This window comes from Trachurus japonicus, unplaced genomic scaffold (genome assembly GCF_045865225.1).
Source record: "Trachurus japonicus isolate A0001 unplaced genomic scaffold, Traja_1.0 AP030010.1".
In the NCBI taxonomy this organism is placed as follows: Eukaryota; Metazoa; Chordata; class Actinopteri; order Carangiformes; family Carangidae; genus Trachurus; species Trachurus japonicus.
In genome coordinates, this window is record NW_028220143.1 from 62,731 (window position 1) to 85,139 (window position 22,409).

Genomic DNA, 22,409 nt, shown 5'->3' on the forward strand with positions numbered 1-22,409 from the left:
TGGTCAGACACCATTGATGATACGTGGACAATAAAGACAGTTAACAACTGGATTCAAAAACCATTTCTCTTCATTATGAGCAGCTCGTTATTTAAGTAAGTTTTTTCTGCCAGGTGAGTTTTAATTTTCTCCTGTACTTTATGCAAAGGGTCGATATATTGTATGTTTGCAACTTATTAAATATTAGTACTGTATGTCTTTCCTTTGGTTAGAAATACATTATAGTCTGTGCCAATCTGCTCTTAGTGTTTGCTACACTGATGTTAGCAAATATCCTATTAGCCAGAAGCAGCTAGTGAGGGAAAAACATAAAATGGTTGAACCTCGGTGTGTGAATGTCAGTTTCCTTAACATGTCAATGTTTGACAGTGAATTGTTTTATGTACCAATGGTTCAACTAAGTAGTTAGATTAGGTATTAGCTAACACGTTGCACATGGCTAACCCATTGCTACTAAGGTTAAGGCATCTGTCCAGCTAACATGAGCTTACTGTAGTCACGATAACAAACACATCACCATTTACGAGTGGAAAGTTTTAAAAACTTTTTAAGACTATTTTTTTATGCTTTCAATGGTTAATGATATTTTATTTTATTTTAACAGAACAAGGACTTTGACACAATTAGACTTTTTAATCTGCTGTTAGCTTTGGCTATAGTGATGTTAGGTGTTAGTCCAGTAACTAGTGAGTGACAAATGTGACTCATCTTGGGTTTTTTTGCTTTTCCACTAGTACCTGGTACCTGGTACTGTTTTAGTAATGCATCAGCCCTGGTTCCAAGTGAACCGAGAGACGATACTAAAGTCTAACATCAATCAACTGCCCTCCACTTAGTGGCCAGAGCGTCGTCACTGGAAGAGTAGCGAGTGCGACATTCAACCCGAGAATCAAACACAGTATTTTTAAAAACACAGCAGCAACAGCGGCCACTGATCTGTACTGACACTGTTGTTATTCTTTGACGCGAGATAAATGGCTGCTGTGTGGAAAAACAACACCGTGGTCCGTAATCGAGATGCAGACGAGTGTGTTTGGAGCTGACAAGACGATCGAAAAAAAGATGATGCGACAATAACAGCCGTGCTGTGACGACCCCACCCACGTTGAAGAGGAACTATGAAGTACTCAGTTATAATGGAAAAGGACCTAAACCGAGTCGAGTCGAGCCGAGTAGAGCTGTAACTTTTCAACTGCAAAACGTTTGTATTTCACCTGCTTATACAAATGATAGATAGATAGATAGATAGATAGATAGATAGATAGATAGATAGATAGATAGATAGATAGATAGATAGATAGATAGATAGATAGCACATTTCCAAAGGGAAATGTGCAAGGGATATTAATAGAGACTTGATAAACTTTAGAAAGATTGAAACTTGTTTTTAATTATTTCTTCAGTTCCCATGTGTCTCTCATGACTTCCTCAGTAGTTTGTAAGACAACAACATGACTGTAAATGAGACTTGTACCGACATCATGAATATTCATGATGTAAAGAGGAAGTTACTCGTCTTCTTTTAACAACTTGACTTCTGTCCTCTGAACACAGTCGATCATCACCCTCCTCTCTTGTCAGACTAGAACTGGTTTTTGATCAGATTGATGTTTCTTTCAAACACTGTTGAGCAGCTGATGTGTTTTATTGTGTCTGAAGTCACACAGAGAGATGAGAGGAGCAGTGATGAGTTTAACAGCAGCATCAAGTGGATTTGTCCTCGTCCTTCTTCTCACTGTACCAGGTACTGTACATCTACATTTACTTTGTAGGATATTTAATTCACATATTCAGACCACGATCAAACAGGTTTGAGTCAATAAATACATAACTGACCATGCTCCTTTATATGATTAATGGTTGATTTGATCTCATATGATGCAAATCATGTGAGTCTTTGTTGTGTATCTGTGTTATTGCAGTTGTTTCTATTAACTGTATGAATGAAGCTGTATGTGGTTCATCTGAAGGATTCAGTAACTGTAGAGTTTATCTACAAATGTCTGTACATTCAGTTTAAGAGAACAAGAGAACAGCTACTGAGGCTGAAAATAAGGAACCAAATGTTCCCGTTAATTGTGTTACTTGGTGATGTTAGTGTGATGTTTCCACTCCTTGTATGGTTCACCCGCCTTTTGTTATCTACAATCACAGACAGTAGCAGCTAAGTGTGAATACATGTATACATACTACAGAGCAACTTGACCACAGAATGAACAGAGAGGAAATGCAAAAATAAATATTTGTTCCTCACACTGGTCATCAAAGATGCATTAATATTCACAGGTCCAGTAGTTTTTCTTTTGGCCTTCCATGTGTGTGTTCACTGTGGCTTCATACAGTAACAACATTATTAGGGCCACGGGCAATCGCACCGGGCACTGGTCCCAACAGCTATGAAATAGCTGCAGGGACCAGTGCCCGGGCGAAGCCCGGGCACTACTGTTATTGTGTGGATTTTTTCTTATTAGTGTGAATGCTGGAAGCATTCACACTATTGTTATTCAAATCTTTATACTTATTATTATTATTAGTGTGAATGCTGGAAGCATTCACAGTATTGTTATTCTGTTCGGCCATTTTGTTTCTTTAAACTTATTATTATTATTATTATTATTATTCTGAGTCTTCTTCCCTTTTTCTGTGTTTAACTACTTCTTCATACTTTGTGCTATTTCAACAATTCATATATCAAAACGTGCAGCTTATTCAGGACATTTATGCTATTATTTTTCTCTTTCATACTATTTATACTTTTTAAAATATTTAACTTTTTGTGAAATTTTTCTCTCATAGGAAATACATTGAAACAGTCTTCAAACTCTTCAAATCTTCTGCTTCATTCAGCCTCTAATAGCTTCAGCATACTTTCAGCTACAGACTTCATTCAACTTTTAAACTGTTCACAAACCTTTCAACTATTCAGCTATATCTCAGCTTATTGATATCTTCAACAGTTTCAGATATATGTATAGTTTTAAAATCATTAAAATTTCTGACAAAATTCAGATTTAACATGAAAGTCAATGGGACGGAATGTTCGGACGTTGGCAGTTGGCAGAGTGACAGAGGGTCTAAAAATCCTCTCACATTTTTCTCTCTATCCTGTCAGCACGGCCACAGATTACACTCTACACACATAATTTCGGGCATGCTTGTAGACAAGCTCATCCTTGATCTCTTCATGTGCTCAAAAAACCAGAGAGACGAACACAATTTAAACTGGGAGCCTCTGAGTGCAGCCATTTCCCTCTCTCCTCTCATTGACTCCCATTCAAAAGTAGGCGCTGATTTTCTAAATGTCCCAAAGTTTCCAACCTGCGACACAATCAACAATTTTTACTCTAGAAACACCAAAGTGACATGGACGCGTTCAGCAAGGTCTTATGGTTCGGAAAATGTAAACCTTTTGCTCGTACTAAGTACAGATTTGTCGTACATTAGATCTGTTTGAGGGTGTCACAGAGCAGTTAAAGCCTATGGTTAAAGCTGCCACCATGCCTTAAAGCCACCAGCCAACAGTTACATGGTAACCTCAACATGGCAACCTCACCATGGTAACCTCACCATGGCAACGTCACCATGGCAACGCACACACATTCTCTCTATTTGACTGTCTGTCAGTCACACACACAAATGGACACACACTGACCATACACACATATCCAACACACACACACACACACACACACACACACACACAAATGGACACACACTCACCATACACACACATCCAACACACACACACACACACACACACACACACACACAAATGGACACACACTAACTACTACACACACACACAAATGGACAAACACACACAAATCCAACACACACACACACAAATGGACACACACTAACTACCACACACACACAAACACACACACAACAAACATACAACCACTTACCAAACACATACACAATTTACACAATTACACACACACACACACACACACACACACACACGTCCAACACACACACATTTCATACAGTTGTCAGGTCAGAACTTTTTGTATATCTTTCTCACTCTCTCTCTCACACACACACACACACACACACACACACACACACACACACACACACACACCTGTTGTAGTTAATGGACTCGTTGCTGTTAATTTTGTTCTTTAGCTATTTAAACTGAAAATACACATTTCCCCATTTTGGTCATGTTGAACACATTGTTTTACATGTATCCTAAACTACTGAGGCTCTTCTCAACCATTTCACACCATTAAACCCGCTGTTTACATGTTCTACTCCTCAGCTAATGCTCAATCTATATTCTTCAACAATGTTCTTCTGCTGTCAGTTTACAATGTATTTCAGTAGGCATTAACTTTTTTCCTAATTCAGGAATTTTTCAAACTCTTCTTTGACAATTCAAGTAATTTCCAGCCATTTCATACAAAGTCTCACATCTTCTACTTTTAAATATATTCTCAGCCATTGCTTCGGCTATGTTAGTGCTGGTTCATCAGTTGTCCTTCCTGTCAGGTTAGCTGCAGATTTCAACTATTTAACCATTACATTTAAACATGCAGAATTTCAATGTTTTCTTCTCCCTTTAGCATTTCTACTGCTTTTTACCTTTAAAAAGGCATTCATCTCACACTACAAGTTATATGTTTCAGCTTTTTCCCTCCTAGGGATGAATAAAGTATTCATCTACTCTCTACTCTACTCTACTCTAGCATTAGTCTTTTCAACATTGCTTTAGCAGTTTCGTCAACTAATTTAGCATTGATTCAACAATTTCTTCAGCTCATTCAGCATTGCTTCAGCAACAGCGTTCAGCTGCTTTCAGCATTCACACGCATTTTCTGCAGGAAATGCTATCTTTTTCTAGTTAGTGTGAATGCTGGAAGCATTCACAGTATTGTTATTCTGTTCGGCCATTTTGTTTCTTTAAACTTATTATTATTATTATTATTATTATTCTGAGTCTTCTTCCCTTTTTCTGTGTTTAACTACTTCTTCATACTTTGTGCTATTTCAACAATTCATATATCAAAACGTGCAGCTTTTTCAGGACATTTATGCTATTATTTTTCTCTTTCATACTATTTATACTTTTTAAAATATTTAACTTTTTCTGCAATTTTTTTCCCATAGGAATACATTGAAACAGTCGTCAAACTCTTCAAATCTTCTGCTTCATTCAGCCTCTAATAGCTTCAGCATACTTTCAGCTACAGACTTCATTCAACTTTTAAACTGTTCACAAACCTTTCAACTATTCAGCTATATCTCAGCTTATTGATATCTTCAACAGTTTCAGATATATGTATAGTTTTAAAATCATTAAAATTTCTGACAAAATTCAGATTTAACATGAAAGTCAATGGGACGGTATGTTCGGACGTTGGCAGTTGGTAGAGTGACAGAGGGTCTAAAAATCCTCTCACATTTTTCTCTCTATCCTGCCAGCACGGCCACAGATTACACTCTACACACATAATTTCGGGCATGCTTGTAGACAAGCTCATCCTTGATCTCTTCATGTGCTCAAAAAACCAGAGAGACGAACACAATTTAAACTGGGAGCCTCTGAGTGCAGCCATTTCCCTCTCTCCTCTCATTGACTCCCATTCAAAAGTAGTCGCTGATTTTCTAAACGTCCCAAAGTTTCCAACCTGCGACCCAATCAACAATTTTTACTCTAGAAACACCAAAGTGGCATGGACGCGTTCAGCAAGGTCTTATGGTTCGGAAAATGTAAACCTTTTGCTCGTACTAAGTACAGATTTGTCGTACATTAGATCTGTTTGAGGGTGTCACAGAGCAGTTAAAGCCTATGGTTAAAGCTGCCACCATACCTTAAAGCCACCAGCCAACAGTTACATGGTAACCTCAACATGGCAACCTCACCATGGTAACCTCACCATGGCAACGTCACCATGGCAACGCACACACATTCTCTCTATTTGACTGTCTGTCGGTCACACACACAAATGGACACACACTGACCATACACACATATCCAACACACACACACACACACACACACGGACACACACACACACACACACACACGGACACACGGACACACACTGACCATACACACATATCCAACACACACACACACACACACACACACACACACAACACACACACACACACACACACACACACACACACACACACACACACACACACGGACACACACTGACCATACACACATATCCAACACACATATAATTTTTATTAGAGTAATTTGAGTGTACTTAAAATGTTAATTTTTCTTTCACCACAATCTTCAACAATTCAAATAATTTCCAACCACCTAGATATTGTTTAATCTATATTAGTAATAGTCCAACAATGTATTCATGCTGTCATGTTTAAATATATTTCAGTAGACTTCAGCTTTTCAATTTCTTTATGCTAATCTTCAACAATTTAAATAATTTCCAATCATTTCATACAAAATAAACCTCCTTCTTACAGGTTCCATTTGTTAATCTATTTTCACTTATTACTTTAGCCATGTTAGCACTTGTTTATCTGTTTTCTGTAGCAGTGCTTTTTGCAGCTGACTGCAGACTCCTCAACTGTTAGACTTAATAATGCAGGATTTTCCAACACATTCCTCTGCCTTTTCAACATTTCTACTGCTTTTAGACTAAACACACATTTATTACACTTAAACCTAAACAATTCAGGATTTTTTCCATCACGTCATGTCAATCAGCTTCCTGCTTACATGTTCCTTCTTTTTAATCTATTCTCACTTGTTGCTTCAGCTATGTTACTGCTGGTTCATCAGTTTTCCTTGCTGTGGCTAGCTGCAGATTTCAACTCTTCAACTGTTAAACATCTTCAACATGCAGGATTTTAACATTTTCTTCTCCTTTTTTTTTTTTTTTTTACATTTCTACTGCTTTTTGTCCTTAAAAAGGCATTAATCTTCAAGTTATATGTTTCAGCTTCAACGTTAGACTTTTTCAACAGTTCTTAAGCTAATTCAACTTTGTTTCAATGATTTCTTCAGCTTATTCAGCATTGCTTCAGCAATAGCGTTCAGCTGCTTACAGCATTCACACGCATTTTCTGCAGGAAATGCTTTCTTTTTCTAGTTAGTGTGAATGCTGGAAGCATTCACACTATTGTTATTCTGTTCGGCCATTTTGTTTCTTTAAACTTATTATTATTATTATTCTGAGTCTTCTTCCCTTTTTCTGCGTTTAACTCCTTCTTCATACTTTGTGCTATTTCAACAATTCATATATCAAAACGTGCAGCTTTTTCAGGACATTTATGCTATTATTTTTCTCTTTCATACTATTTATACTTTTTAAAATATTTAACTTTTTCTGCAATTTTTTTCCCATAGGAATACATTGAAACAGTCTTCAAACTCTTCAAATCTTCTGCTTCATTCAGCCTCTAATAGCTTCAGCATACTTTCAGCTACAGACTTCATTCAACTTTTAAACTGTTCACAAACCTTTCAACTATTCAGCTATATCTCAGCTTATTGATATCTTCAACAGTTTCAGATATATGTATAGTTTTAAAATCATTAAAATTTCTGACAAAATTCAGATTTAACATGAAAGTCAATGGGACGGAATGTTCGGACGTTGGCAGTTGGTAGAGTGACAGAGGGTCTAAAAATCCTCTCACATTTTTCTCTCTATCCTGTCAGCACGGCCACAGATTACACTCTACACACATAATTTCGGGCATGCTTGTAGACAAGCTCATCCTCGATCTCTTCATGTGCTCAAAAAACCAGAGAGACGAACACAATTTAAACTGGGAGCCTCCGAGTGCAGCCAGTTCCCTCTCTCCTCTCATTGACTCCCATTCAAAAGTAGGAGCTGATTTTCTAAACGTCCCAAAGTTTCCAACCTGCGACACAATCAACAATTTTTACTCTAGAAACACCAAAGTGACATGGACGCGTTCAGCAAGGTCTTATGGTTCGGAAAATGTAAACCTTTTGCTCGTACTAAGTACAGATTTGTCGTACATTAGATCTGTTTGAGGGTGTCACAGAGCAGTTAAAGCCTATGGTTAAAGCTGCCACCATACCTTAAAGCCACCAGCCAACAGTTACATGGTAACCTCAACATGGCAACCTCACCATGGTAACCTCACCATGGCAACGTCACCATGGCAACGCACACACATTCTCTCTATTTGACTGTCTGTCGGTCACACACACAAATGGACACACTGACCATACACACATATCCAACACACACACACACACACAAATGGACACACACATCCAACACACACACACACACACACACACACAAAAATGGACACACACTAACTATCACACACACACACACACACATCTATCTATCTATCTTGCTCTATATCCTCTTCTCTCTGTCTTCCTCACTCTCTGTCCTATCTATCTATCTATCTATCTATCTATCTATCTATCTATCTATCTATCTATCTATCTATCTATCTATCTATCTATCTATCTATCTATACATACCCCTCCCTATTTTTTAACCCCTCTGTCTCCTTTTTTTCTTTCTTTCTTTCTTTCTTTCTTTCTTTCTTTCTTTCTTTCTTTCTTTCTTTCTTTCTTTCTTTCTTCTACTCCTTCATTTGTATTTTACGTAACTTTTTCTATCCTTCCCTCTCTATACATCCATCCATCCATCCATCCATCTACCTCTTTCTATCTATCACCCCCCTCTCTCTTTTTCTTTTCTTTCTTTTTCTTTCTTTCTTTCTTTCTTTCTTTCTTTCTTTCTTTCTTTCTTTCTTTCACTCCATTTCTGTCTTTTTACTTCTTTGTTTGTTTGATTGTTTCTTTCTTTCTTTCTATTCCTTTTCTCTTCCTTTGTTTTTACTCCATTTCTTTCTTTCTTTCTTTCTTTCTTTCTTTCTTTCACTCCATTTCTGTCTTTTTACTTCTTTGTTTGTTTGATTCTTTCTTTCTTTCTTACTACTCCTTTTCTCTTCCTTTGTTTTTACTCCATTTCTTTCTTTCTTTCTTTCACTCCATTTCTGTCTTTTTACTTCTTTGTTTGTTTGATTCTTTCTTTCTTTCTTTCTTTCTTTCTTTCTTTCTTTCTTTCTTTCTTTCTTTCTTTCTGTCCTTTTCTTTTTTTCTCTCTTGTTTCAATCTTTCTTTCAACAATTTCTTCAGCTCATTCAGCATTGCTGGAAGCATTCACACCATTTCCATTCTTGGAAATGTTTTTTCTAGTTATTCTTACTTCTTCTTCCCTTTTTCTGCGTTTAACTCCTTCTTCATACTTTGTGCTATTTCAACAATTCATATATCAAAACGTGCAGCTTTTTCAGGACATTTATGCTATTATTTTTCTCTTTCATACTATTTATACTTTTTAAAATATTTAACTTTTTCTGCAATTTTTCTCTCATAGGAAATGAATTGAAACAGTCTTCAAACTCTTCAAATATTCTGCTTCATTCAGCCTCTAATAGCTTCAGCATACTTTCAGCTACAGACTTCATTCAACTTTTAAACTGTTCACAAACCTTTCAACTATTCAGCTATATCTCAGCTTATTGATATCTTCAACAGTTTCAGATATATGTATAGTTTTAAAATCATTAAAATTTCTGACAAAATTCAGATTTAACATGAAAGTCAATGGGACGGAATGTTCGGACGTTGGCAGTTGGTAGAGTGACAGAGGGTCTAAAAATCCTCTCACATTTTTCTCTCTATCCTGCCAGCACGGCCACAGATTACACTCTACACACATAATTTCGGGCATGCTTGTAGACAAGCTCATCCTTGATCTCTTCATGTGCTCAAAAAACCAGAGAGACGAACACAATTTAAACTGGGAGCCTCTGAGTGCAGCCATTTCCCTCTCTCCTCTCATTGACTCCCATTCAAAAGTAGGCGCTGATTTTCTAAACGTCCCAAAGTTTCCAACCTGCGACACAATCAACAATTTTTACTCTAGAAACACCAAAGTGACACGGACGCGTTCAGCAAGGTCTTATGGTTCGGAAAATGTAAACCTTTTGCTCGTACTAAGTACAGATTTGTCGTACATTAGATCTGTTTGAGGGTGTCACAGAGCAGTTAAAGCCTATGGTTAAAGCTGCCACCATGCCTTAAAGCCACCAGCCAACAGTTACATGGTAACCTCAACATGGCAACCTCACCATGGTAACCTCACCATGGCAACGTCACCATGGCAACGCACACACATTCTCTCTGTCTGACTGTCTGTCGGTCATACACACACACACACACACACACACACACACAAATGGACACACACTAACTACCACACACACACACACACACACACAAATGGACACACACACACACACACAAATGGACACACACTCACCATACACACACATCCAACACACACGCACACACACACACACAAATGGACACACACTCACCATGCATACACATCCAACACACACACACAAATGGACACACACTAACTACTACACACACACACACACACACACCATACACACACATCCAACACACACGCACACAAATGGACACACACTCACCATACACACACATCCAACACACACACACACACAAATGGACACACACTAACTACCACACACACACACACACAAACACACACACACACTCACCATACACACACATCCAACACACACACACACACACAAATGGACACACACTAACTACCACACACACACACACACACACACACACGCACACACCCAACAAACATACAACCACTTACCAAACACATACACAATTTACACAATTACACACAAACAGACACATGCACACACAACAAACACACACAAATGGACACACACTAACCATACACAAACAGACACACACGTCCAACACACACACATTTCATACAGTTGTCAGGTCAGAACTTTTTGTATATCTTCCTCACTCACACACACACACACACTTTTGTATATCTTCCTCACTCTCTCTCACACACACACACACACACACACACACACACACACACACACACACACACACACTTTTCCTACAGTTGTCTGACTGTTTTGTATGTACCTCTCTATCTTCCTGTTGTAGTTAATGGACTCGTTGCTGTTAATTTTGTTCTTTAGCTATTTAAACTGAAAATACACATTTCCCCATTTTGGTCATGTTGAACACATTATTTTACACGTATCCTAAACTACTGAGGCTCTTCTCAACCATTTCACACCATTAAACCCGCTGTTTACATGTTCTACTCCTCAGCTAATGCTCGATCTATATTCTTCAACAATGTTCTTCTGCTGTCAGTTTACAATGTATTTCAGTAGGCATTAACTTTTTTCCAAATTCAGGAATTTTTCAAACTCTTCTTTGACAATTCAAGTAATTTCCAGCCATTTCATACAAAGTCTCACATCTTCTACTTTTAAATATATTCTCAGCCATTGCTTCGGCTATGTTAGTGCTGGTTCATCAGTTGTCCTTCCTGTCAGGTTAGCTGCAGATTTCAACTATTTAACCATTACATTTAAACATGCAGAATTTCAATGTTTTCTTCTCCTTTTAGCATTTCTACTGCTTTTTACCTTTAAAAAGGCATTCATCTCACACTACAAGTTATATGTTTCAGCTTTTTCCCTCCTAGGGATGAATAAAGTATTCCTCTACTCTCTACTCTACTCTACTCTAGCATTAGTCTTTTCAACATTGCTTTAGCAGTTTCGTCAACTAATTTAGCATTGATTCAACAATTTATTCAGCTCATTCAGCATTGCTTCAGCAACAGCGTTCAGCTGCTTTCAGCATTCACACGCATTTTCTGCAGGAAATGCTATCTTTTTCTAGTTATTTTTCCACTTCCGGCCAACTTTCGGTTCGCTACTAGTCCTGCAACTCGAAGAGTTGCAGGACAAATTATATATCAAAATGTGCGTCCTGATCGGGATCGGTGTGCTATTACTTTTCTCAACAGTGTACGAATTATTCGCGACGTAAGTCGCGATTTACTGCGCAAAATTTTTGCATGTAAGTCAATGGGACGGGCGGGAAAAAAAGAGCGAAAAAGACCAATCATTGGAGTTTAACAAAAGTCTACTGCTCAGGCATACTTTCACCTAGAGACTCCATTTAAACTTTAAACAGTAGACACAAGTCTTGTGTATTGTCGTATTACTCCACGTTTTGATAGGTCATATAGTTTTTGATCAATCCCTGATCAATGACCATGATCATTTTTGGAGAAATTATGAGTTTATAATGGGTGTGTATTGCATGGAATGTTCGTGTCAGAGTGCGTGACATCATCGGTTAGAGTGGGAGAGAGTGAAGAAACATTCTGTATTTTTTCTGGATAAATTGCCACCACGGCCACAATTTACACTCTACAGACATAATTTTTTCAGAATTTGTAAGACAAACTTGTTATCTCTCATGTCATGTGCTCAAAATATCAGAGAGACTTACAGAACTTACAGAATCAGCCTCTGAGTGCGGCCACGTCTGTCCCTGCTCCTCATTGAGTCCAATACAAATATTTTCTGAGAGGAGCAGAACGGCCTAATGTTTTAAAACTGCCAGCGTCGCCAAAATATTTACTGTAGAAACACCAAATCGTACCGAAATTTTCAGTAAGTCCTTAGAGCAACGTTAATCTGTGTTTTGTTCTGATAGGAGTCACCGTTTTGTCATGCTAAGCCTAATTGTGAGGCCGGTTTAGAGGCAGAAAATGGCTGTTTTTCTCCACGTTTCTGTCTGTCTCAGCCTGCGGGGGCCCCTATCGCCGTGGTAACCTCTTTGATCCTCAGGCCAGAGCTCGTTAACTTCATAAACAATCCACCTGGCGCTCGTTTAAATGTTTATAAACACAGACACAGCTAAATCAGACTGACACAGGATGCAGCTACTAACTAACTATGTGACAAGTCAGTCACACACACACACACACAGACTCTAGAGCCAGCTTCATGTGATTACAGTCACACACACACACACACACACACACACACACACACACACACACACACACACACACACACACACACACACACACACACACACACACAGGTAACCTAATGTGGTTACAGCTCCTCCATATCAGTGCTTATAGAAAGATGATCATGTGTCTGTCTGATCAGCTCTGTCTTGACCTTAAGATCGTGGGTTTGATTCCCATGTTGACAGAGATGGCACAACCCGCAGTAGCTCCCGTGGCCCATTCAAAATTTCCCGAGAGGAAATTTTCTAGTTCACATTGTGAGTTTGAAAGTGAATAAAAAGGAAGAGACCACAGAAGAAAAACATGACTTTGGAGCCAAGTAGTTTAGTAAATGTGTTTTAGTCATGTAGCAGGTTTACATGTTGAATTAGCTCCATAAAACTTCAGTGTTGTTGTGAGTCTGACTGTGGTTTCTGCTGTGCTCTGTGTTACAGTGATACAGGGTCAGAGTGACTGGGGAGTGACTTACACTGACACTCACATCTGTGCCTCTGAAGGATCAACAGTGGAAATGAGCTGCACATACAGTCATCGACCCACAGTAAATGGCCATGATACTATAGTTCAGCAAAGATTCTGGTTCACTAAGTGGATTAATGATGATGGTGTGGATCTGACAACAGACTCAGACTACACAGGTCGTGTGGAGAATCACTGTGATGAGAGGAAACGCTGCACTCTGACAATCAGAGACCTGAGAGAGAGCGACTCAGCTGTTTACAAGTTCAAATTTACAACAAATGAAGTTGGGAAATACACAGGGCAACCTGGAGTAACTTTGTCTGTCACAGGTAACAGTTTCACTGGAATATTTATCAGTTTGGTTCAAGTCATTGACTGAGAATCTTTATTTGTCTCTGTTTGTACTTTTCTAGTTTAGTTCATGTCTGTTCTTTCTTCACAGATTCAGACCTCCAGGTGCTGGTGGAAAGATCATCAGACCAGGTAGAGCTGAAGTGTTGTAATGCAGCTGATGGTCGTTCATTTGTCTGGTACAAGAATGAACTGAAGATGGAGGAGGAAACATTTTCCATCAGAGTCTCTTTTGATGATACCAACAGATATTCCTGTGCTCTTAAAGGACGTGAGGATCACCGCTCTCCTCCAGTGTGTGAGTTTACTGCACAGTGTCACTAATACAATGTCAAACTAAAACCTTCCACTACACAGTTTATGTCTCATAAGCCACTTTCCCACTAAAATTAGCAGGTTGACGCAGGTTTTTTAAACGTAGGTCGATCCCAGGGCTGTACGCTTAGCTTTTTCACTAGGAGCACAGGTACTCCTAAATGAAAAAAATTAGGAGTACAGAAAAAAATCAGGAGCACTATTACATTTCTTAAATAACAGTTTTATTATTAGCACTCAAGACAACGTACACACACGTGCACTCATGCATATACACACAGTGCCATCATAAGGCCAACTGCTCTGTCATTTAAACACAGAGAACATCTTTGTCACACAGTGTAGGGATGCAAATTATCGATTAGTTCATTAATTGTTTGTTGACCTTATTGATCGATTAATGATTAATTGATTAATTAAAGCTGAACATTCCTTATACATGGCTCTGTTTGTTAGTTTACTTTAAGACAGGGGTGCTCATTACGTCGATCGATCGCGAAGACAGTGTGGGTCGATCGCGTGATGAAGAACAAAAAAAAAAAAAAAGAGGATATTTAAAAAAACACAGTTGTCTGGACAACAGGCATTTTTCTCACAACCGACCTCAAAAGCGAGGGCAGGTCCGCTCCGCCGAAGCATCACTCCGGGTGTTGTCTTTGTTGTTACTTTGTTGCCGCTCCACAGAGCACATGGCTACTTAATTATGCACGTGCTGACCATATATGGTTGTGCTGAGGCATTCTGGGGGTGGAATATGAGGTGTGTCCATGTCCGCACCATTCTTGGGTCCGGTGTGATTTATCAATGGAATATTGCGGAGAGTTGTCCGTACGCACAGCTTGATCAGTGTTTCCCACTAACAGAAAAAAAAAAAAAAGTGGCCAAAAAAAACAATTTTTTTTTTTTTCTCCTCACATGTGTTTACGTGCGGTGCGCCCGCACGCGACGCTCTTGGCAGGTTGAGAGGCTGACTGGCGGAGGTGAGAGATGGTGAAACGCTAGCATGGTTATTAAAAAAACACCATCTCTGATCTCTGCCCGCACATAGACAGACACAGGTTCACATACAGACAGGCCATGGTAAATGCAGCTGCAGCGCTAAATCTCCCCCCACGCCTGTACGACCAAAAATGTATGGACATTTATTGTGCCATATGGGTTCATGCAGTTATGAGAGGTAGGCTACACCGACATATTGTATATTAAGTGTTATAGCCTATATGTTCATATAGTAGGCTATATAAATAAACGTGAATCATTAATAATGTTGGTAGATAATTTTGACTTGGTCACTTTAAAAGTAGCTCTCAGGCTGAAAAAGTGTGAGCACCCCTGCTTTAAGAGCACAATGAAAAATGTTTAAGTAACACGTTATTTAACCTTTAAATAATGTTGAGGGTCAAATGTGACCCATTTTTACATTTGAGAACAGTAAAAACACCCTAAACATTTTTCCTCTGACTTTAAGTTGACCCCTAATGTGACCAAGCATGGGCCAATCACACACGCAGCTCCATGTTGTCCCTGTGAGATGTCCAGGGACAGGTCAGGACAGTCTGAGGACAGAGAGCTTTGAGGTTGAAGTTTATAATAATGAAATGCACCGTGAGACTGTGATTAAATGTCAGCTGTAGTAGGCTAGAGGAAACTCCGCTGTTCTCAGCTCCACCGCGACGAGCGCTTATTTATTTATTTTTAATGGATCTCCGGTAGCAACCTGGCTTAAATACGGGAGGACACACTACCGGCGCGGATCCGCTGTGTTTATCAAAGCTTGGTTGCCGTGCTGAGGCACTGGGTCGGTTTGAGCTGCGTTCATGAAGTTATAGGCTACATTAACACTCTTCTGGTCGTCAGTGTTTTAGCGATGGTACAGCCTGAGGCCAGTATGCAACAGGTAACAGTGTTGTTTTCTCTTTTCACCTCTCTCCCTTGTGTGATCAGTGCGCTGCGCACACGTTTAAACAGAGATCCCGCTACATTACACGACAGTCAATTAAACACAATTCTCACCGGACACTTAATATCGATCAACTTTCCTGCAACACTTTTCAAATCCGAGTAACCTACTGATAAAAAAGTGCAGCTTGTGCGACTGACGTGATCGCGCATCATCACAAGAGTTCTGTTTTTTGCAGGCAAAAAAAAAGTTGTAGGCTATGACTCGCACAATCTATTTTTACCCGCATATGCGAGTGAAATGCTTGCACTATACAGCCCTAGTCGATCTGCTAAGAATAGGCAGATGGCTTCTTTGCCACTGGCCAAAAAACCCGGGTTTGCTCGCCAGCTGGCTAGTGATGTCATCATGTTGATGAATGTGAGCAAAGTATCTTCCGTTCGGGGTATGAGACGCAACTGCCACGATGTTATGACGTGGACACCTAACGCTATACATTATCATGCAAATTAGAGGGTTGACCCAGATGCAGTTAGGCAAGCTCATTAAAACCTGTGTTGAATGCAGAGTTGTTTGATGCATGTCAACGGGGTTGGTGACCCTTTCCCACTGCCGTCAGAAGCCATTTGGTATTTCTGGCTCATGGGAAAGGGGCAATACTGAATCAACCTCTGTATAAACTACCAACTACATAATATTCACTTCTACTGTGAAAAGACAGTTAAAGTTGACTTCTCCTCATGTTTCCTCCTCCAGATGCTCCAAAGTTTCCCTCTGTGTCAGTGAGTCCCTCTGCTGAGATAGTGGAGGGCAGTTCAGTGACTCTGACCTGTAGCAGTGATGCTAACCCAGCAGCTGAACTCACCTGGTACAGAGTGAAGGACTGGAAACGCCTCAGTGACCAACCACAGTTTGTCTTCAGCTCCATCCAGCCCTCTGACTCTGGACAGTATGAGTGTGGAGCTTGGAATGAGATGGGAAGGAAATCAGCACGTTTCTCTGTTGATGTCAAATGTGAGAGTTTATTTTAACACATACATGAAGCTGAATATTAACCAAAAACAATGTTTTCCATGCAACAACATTTCTTTTGCATCTAAACACAGAACTATGAATTGTTTCTCATTTAAATACAACATCTAGCTCTGCAGTCAAACTGTGTTCTCTATCGTATGAGAATATCTCTCCACCACATATAGAATATATGTTATGGGATTTATGACATTCTAGTAGCTGACTTGAAAACTTCAAGACACACCATGCCCACCGTGGCTTCCCCTGCGCCCTATAAATGGGCCCAGCTGTGCAGGGATCAGCTGATTCTCTGATTTTCACTGCAGATCAGATGAAGTGAGAACGAAAGAGACAGAAGAGACTAATTGTGTGAGAGAGGGAGTTGAACGGTGGCTTTTGTGAATCCACATACCTTCGGGTAGAGAGCTGGGGCCTCCTTTATCATTGTGGATACACCTTTTTTTACACCATTTTTCCCCCGTTTTGTGCGTACGCACTTTTCTCCGCCAAATTTGGGATCTATCAAGCCAAAACCTGACGGGGAAAAGTGCGGATATTTACACCCATTTTGACCCTGGCGTACCGTGATTTACGCCTTTTTTGAGGAACAGGAGGAATTGGCGACACCGTTGCTGAGTCAGAGAACTGCAGTGTGAGAGGGAGAGAGGAGCGGAGTACATTTAGAAGAGCACAGTAGGATTTTTTTGAAGTAATTGTGGTAGTGGTGGACCGTTGATGCTGGCAATCCAACCCGCTCTATAATAACACTAGGCTTTATGTTAATTGATAAACAGATTATATATATCATATTTTGATTAGGCTATGTGTGACGTCCGACAAGGATCAAACCATCCAAGTTTAAAAACACATCGGCAGCAGCGCACACTGATCTGCAGCTACTGAGACTGTTATTATTCTGTCACCTGAGTTAACGAGGTGCACGTGAGTTTGGAGCTGACGAGAGGAGAGAATAAAGAGTGAGACAACGCGGCCCTGAGGGGGAACTGTGAATGGGAAATGACCCAAACCGAGTCCAGTAGAGCTGTAACTGTGTAGTGGAAAGGCATGCAAAATAATGGTAACTATTGTCCTGCTTCCTACATTGTTTTAACATCTAGGTAAAAAGAAAAAAAAAAAAAAAAAAAAAGATTTTCTGGGATAAAGGGGCAGATTACATAAGATTCTTCTTCTTTCTGCTCCCTTTTGTTGAGATTTGGGAGGTTTTTGTTTTTATTGTAGCTTATTAAAATGCAAGATCATTTTTCTGACTGAGTCATTGCCCGATATCGCCGTGTATCTGCTTTCGGAGAAGCGGAGAAGTTCCGCTTCTTTCCCCCGTCCTCCGCCCGTTGTCTCCGTTGTCACTTTGTTGTCACAAAAGTTGCTGCGCCACAGAGAGCACATGGCTAATTAAATATGCACGTGCTGACCATATATAGTTGTATATAGGCGTTCCGGGGGCGGAGTAAGAGGTGTGTTCACGTGTGCACCATTCTTGGGTCCGGTGTGATTTATTGCGGAGAGTTGTGCGTATGCACAGTTTGATTGATCTGAAAAAGGTGTACATATTTAGGGTGTACGCCATTTTCGTTTTTTCGCCGTACGCAAATATTTAGTAGCAGTTTTACACCCTCTTTGATAAATGAGGCCCCTGGTCTGTGTTGGACTCCTCAGGGTGAAAAGTCACCTTTGCTCCCTTACATTTCTTGGGGAAGAGGAGTTGAGCTGGGGGTACTGAGCGTACAGTTGGTCTGAGGAAGCAACAAAGTCGCAGATGCAGCCAGCGTCCTCTCTCATATCTCCTTTTTCCCTTTGGTGTGGGGAAGTTGTCCATCAGGAGGATTGTGCCGTATAGGTACAACTGGCCGGGGAAGCGACAAGTTGCCGGCACGGTCAGCACTTTCTTCCTGGGCAGCTTTCTTGCCATTTAAAAAAGAAAAAGAAAAAACACTTCCTCGTATTGAGTTGTGTCAGCAGTGGCATGACAGCGTCCATTCTCTCCTCATATCCAAGTTAATTCTTCTTAGAAGCATAAAATACACAAAAACGAATAAGAGGCAAAGAATAACAATTTTTCTTACCATAATAATAATAATAATAATAATTTTATTTGTAGAGCACCTTTCAAAACAACGTTACAAGGTGCTTAACAATAAAATGATTGGTGCAGATTAAAATACATAACAGTAAAATAACATTAAAATACAGGAATACAAAATAAAAACTAAAAGAGTCACAACAATAGTAAAAGAGAATCAGTTTAAAAAGGCCAGACGATAAAAGTGAGTTGTAAGAAGTGATTTAAAAGAGGACACTGAGGGTGTATTCACACATGCAGTGTTAGTGCGCACTAAATTTAGATTGCACTAAATTTGGTCCCGTTTGGGTCAGTGTGAAAGCACATCGCACTCTAATGCGCACCAAAACTAGTGCGGCCTGAGGATGTGGTCTCGGTTCGGCTCCAGCTGAACTCTGGTGCACTAGTTGATGTGTGAAAGCAACCGCACTCTGGTGCGACCCAACTGCCAGGCGAACTCAACAAGTTTGAGCTAAAAGGGCTCCCGTTAACGCAGTGGGGAGACCGCCCGGTGCTCCGGTGCTACGCAGCTCTGTCCCCACAAACGAAGCAGCAGCAGCAGCGGGGCAGCCGGTCGGTGCGTGTCCGCTGAGTCGCTCAGACACCAGACAGGTCGGCGGTCCGTCCCTTGTGTCCGCGGAGCAGCTGATTACCGAGCAGCAGAGGTCCGCCCGTGTTTAACCTGGGAACTAACGGGACCGAGCTGGGTGAACGCAACCGGAAACCAGCCAGAAGTACCAAACAGAGTTATACATGCAAACTATATAGAAATAAATGACCAGAGCTACTAACAACCGGCCCTACTGGAGTCTCCATCATGAAAGTTTTATCAATCAGCGCTTCCAGATTTCAACCGGTAGTCATGGATATGTGACAGTGGTGGTCCTGTCACTATGCCTCCAATTGATCATGTGCCCTGGCTACTTGGCCAAGGGGATGTCCCTTTGGGTGACTGGCAAGCGCGCGTGACTCTTACCCGGGAGGTGTGGGTTCAAGCCCTCTTCACCTTGCCACATTCTGGTGTTGTTGGCAGGTTCCATGTAGCACTAGGGGTGGGTCCATGGATTCCTAATGTGTGGCAGCCTGCGCGGAAGCACGAGGACGTGCTTGTGAAAAGAGGGGGAGAGATGTGACAGTGGTAGTCCTGTCACTATGCCTCCAATTGATCATGTGCCCTGGCTATTTGGCCAAGGGGATGTCCCTTTGGGTGACTGGCAAGCGCGCGTGACTCTTACCCGGGAGGTGTGGGTTCAATCCCCGCCCGGGCCCTCTTCACCTTGCCACAGAGACATGACGCTCTCCAAGCACTAACTAATTAACTAACACTAACTGAAAAATGAAATAATGTATCATTTTAACATTTGGTGCGCACTAAACATGTGTGAAAACACCCTGAGTCTGCCTGCCTGAGATCCCCAGGCAGGGCTGCCTTGGAGCTGAGGGCTGTACAGGTGGTGCTGCTAGCTCTCCTGCACATGCAGTCTGTACAGAGGTACCTGTATGGCTTGGGGCTCCGCCCACCGAGGCATCTGCAGGCGTTGGTGCTCATTACTGGGAAGTTGTGTACAGCTCTCAAGTGGTGGAAGGTCCCAGAGAACTTGGTGAGAGGCAGCAGGCTGGGTCTAGTGCTGCGCCGCCAGGTGATCTCTGTGGATGCATCCCTCGATGGGTGGCAAGGCAAGGCAAGGCAATTTTTTTTGTATAGCCCGTTTTTACAAACAGTTTGTCTCAAAGGGCTTTACATGGCATCGTAACAACATCCTCTGCCCTTAGACCCTCACATCGACTGAGGAAAAACTCCATGGAAAACCCTTTTAACAGGGAAAACCAGGAGAAAGCTCAGGGTGAGCAACAGAGGAGGGATCCCTCACCCAGGACGGACAGACGTGCAATAGATGTTGTTACAGACAAGTGGGGTGCAATCCACGAAGGCAGGGGGACCAGTGGACGTTGGGGAGCCCTATGGCAGGGCCGCCTTGGAGCTGAGAGCAATCCACCTGGCCCTGGTGCATATGTGGTGGAGAGATATTCTCTTTTCTCAGAGAACCAGGGTTACACTGTAACCCCACGTTGTTGATGTTTATTGTTCCAGATGCCCCAAAGCTTCCCTCTGTGTCAGCGAGTCCCTCTGCTGAGATAGTGGAGGGCAGTTCAGTGACTCTGACCTGTAGCAGTGATGCTAACCCAGCAGCTACACTCACCTGGTACAAGGAGAAACAAACTCAGCTTCAAGGAGCAGAAGGAGTTTATCATTTCTCCTCCATCAGCTCTGAGGACAGAGGGACCTACCACTGCAGGGCTGAGAATAAATATGGACGGATCGACTCTACGCCTCTGTTTATAGACATCCAGTGTAAGTAGGAGACACATCTTGAAATTCAAGTTGTACATAACAGTTGTAATATTGCATCCTCATGTTTCCTCCTTCAGATGCTCCAAAGCTTCCCTCTGTGTCAGTGAGTCCCTCTGCTGAGATAGTGGAGGGCAGTTCAGTGACTCTGACCTGTAGCAGTGATGCTAACCCAGCAGCTAAACTCACCTGGTACAAGGAGGATGAAGACTCACCAAAAGCTTCAGGACAGATCTTCACCATCACTGACCTCAGACCTGAACACAGTGGGAATTATTCCTGTGAAGCCCAGAACACAAGAGGACGTCAGAAGTCCACCTTAAATCTGACTGTTGTTGTTTCAGGTGAGTTCTTCACATTCATCATCACACACCTGTTTACTGCACCACAGCTCATCAACCTCACTGCTAATATCTCCTGTTGTTGTTCTCACTTTCCAGGTGAATCAGTGATGATCATGAACATCATCAGGTTGACTCTGATGGTCCTGATGCTGATCACACTGGTTGTCTTCAGTCTGTGGACCAGGTAAAACTATAAAAATCCATCAGTTCACTCACTGCTCTTTGATTTTCTTCTTTAAACTTGCAGTAGTTTTGTTTTATGTTATTGCATCATTATATTTTGTGTATTTGTTGTTGGTTTGAATCCAGGAAGAAGAAAACTCTGAGTTCAAACCCTGAACTAAATGAAGCTGTAGAGATGATGGAGGTGAGAGACTGAGAGGCTCTACAACAATGAAAAAGCAGGGTGGTTGTGCGCACATCCAATGCCTATGTTAGGCCAGGTGCCGGACAGTCAGGATAATTGCAAAGAAAAAAAGGGGATATCCGCACACTGATTTAAGCTCCCATTTATTGGATAGCCTACTTTACTTGCGACGTTTCGACCGATGTGGTCTTCCTCAGGCAAAATGAGTTGCTCTACACACAGAACTTACTCTACATCAACATCATCACAACTCGACTCATCAATGCTCTGGAAACTGAAGTGAACATTGTTGGTCACCAATGTGAACTAATGACA

General features: G+C 41.0%; 1 protein-coding gene across 1 annotated transcript; it reads left to right on the forward strand.

The window, feature by feature from the left end:
* The first annotated feature begins 1,406 nt into the window (after window positions 1-1,406).
* On the forward strand, window positions 1,407-21,915 carry LOC146960767 (sialic acid-binding Ig-like lectin 14). Its single transcript, XM_085772065.1, has 5 exons — window positions 1,407-1,744; window positions 13,349-13,705; window positions 13,825-14,025; window positions 21,464-21,727; window positions 21,824-21,915. Exons 1-5 carry the CDS (start codon window positions 1,672-1,674, stop codon window positions 21,913-21,915), a joined length of 987 nt encoding a protein of 328 aa, XP_085628191.1. The 5' UTR covers window positions 1,407-1,671.
* The last annotated feature ends 494 nt before the right edge of the window (window positions 21,916-22,409 follow it).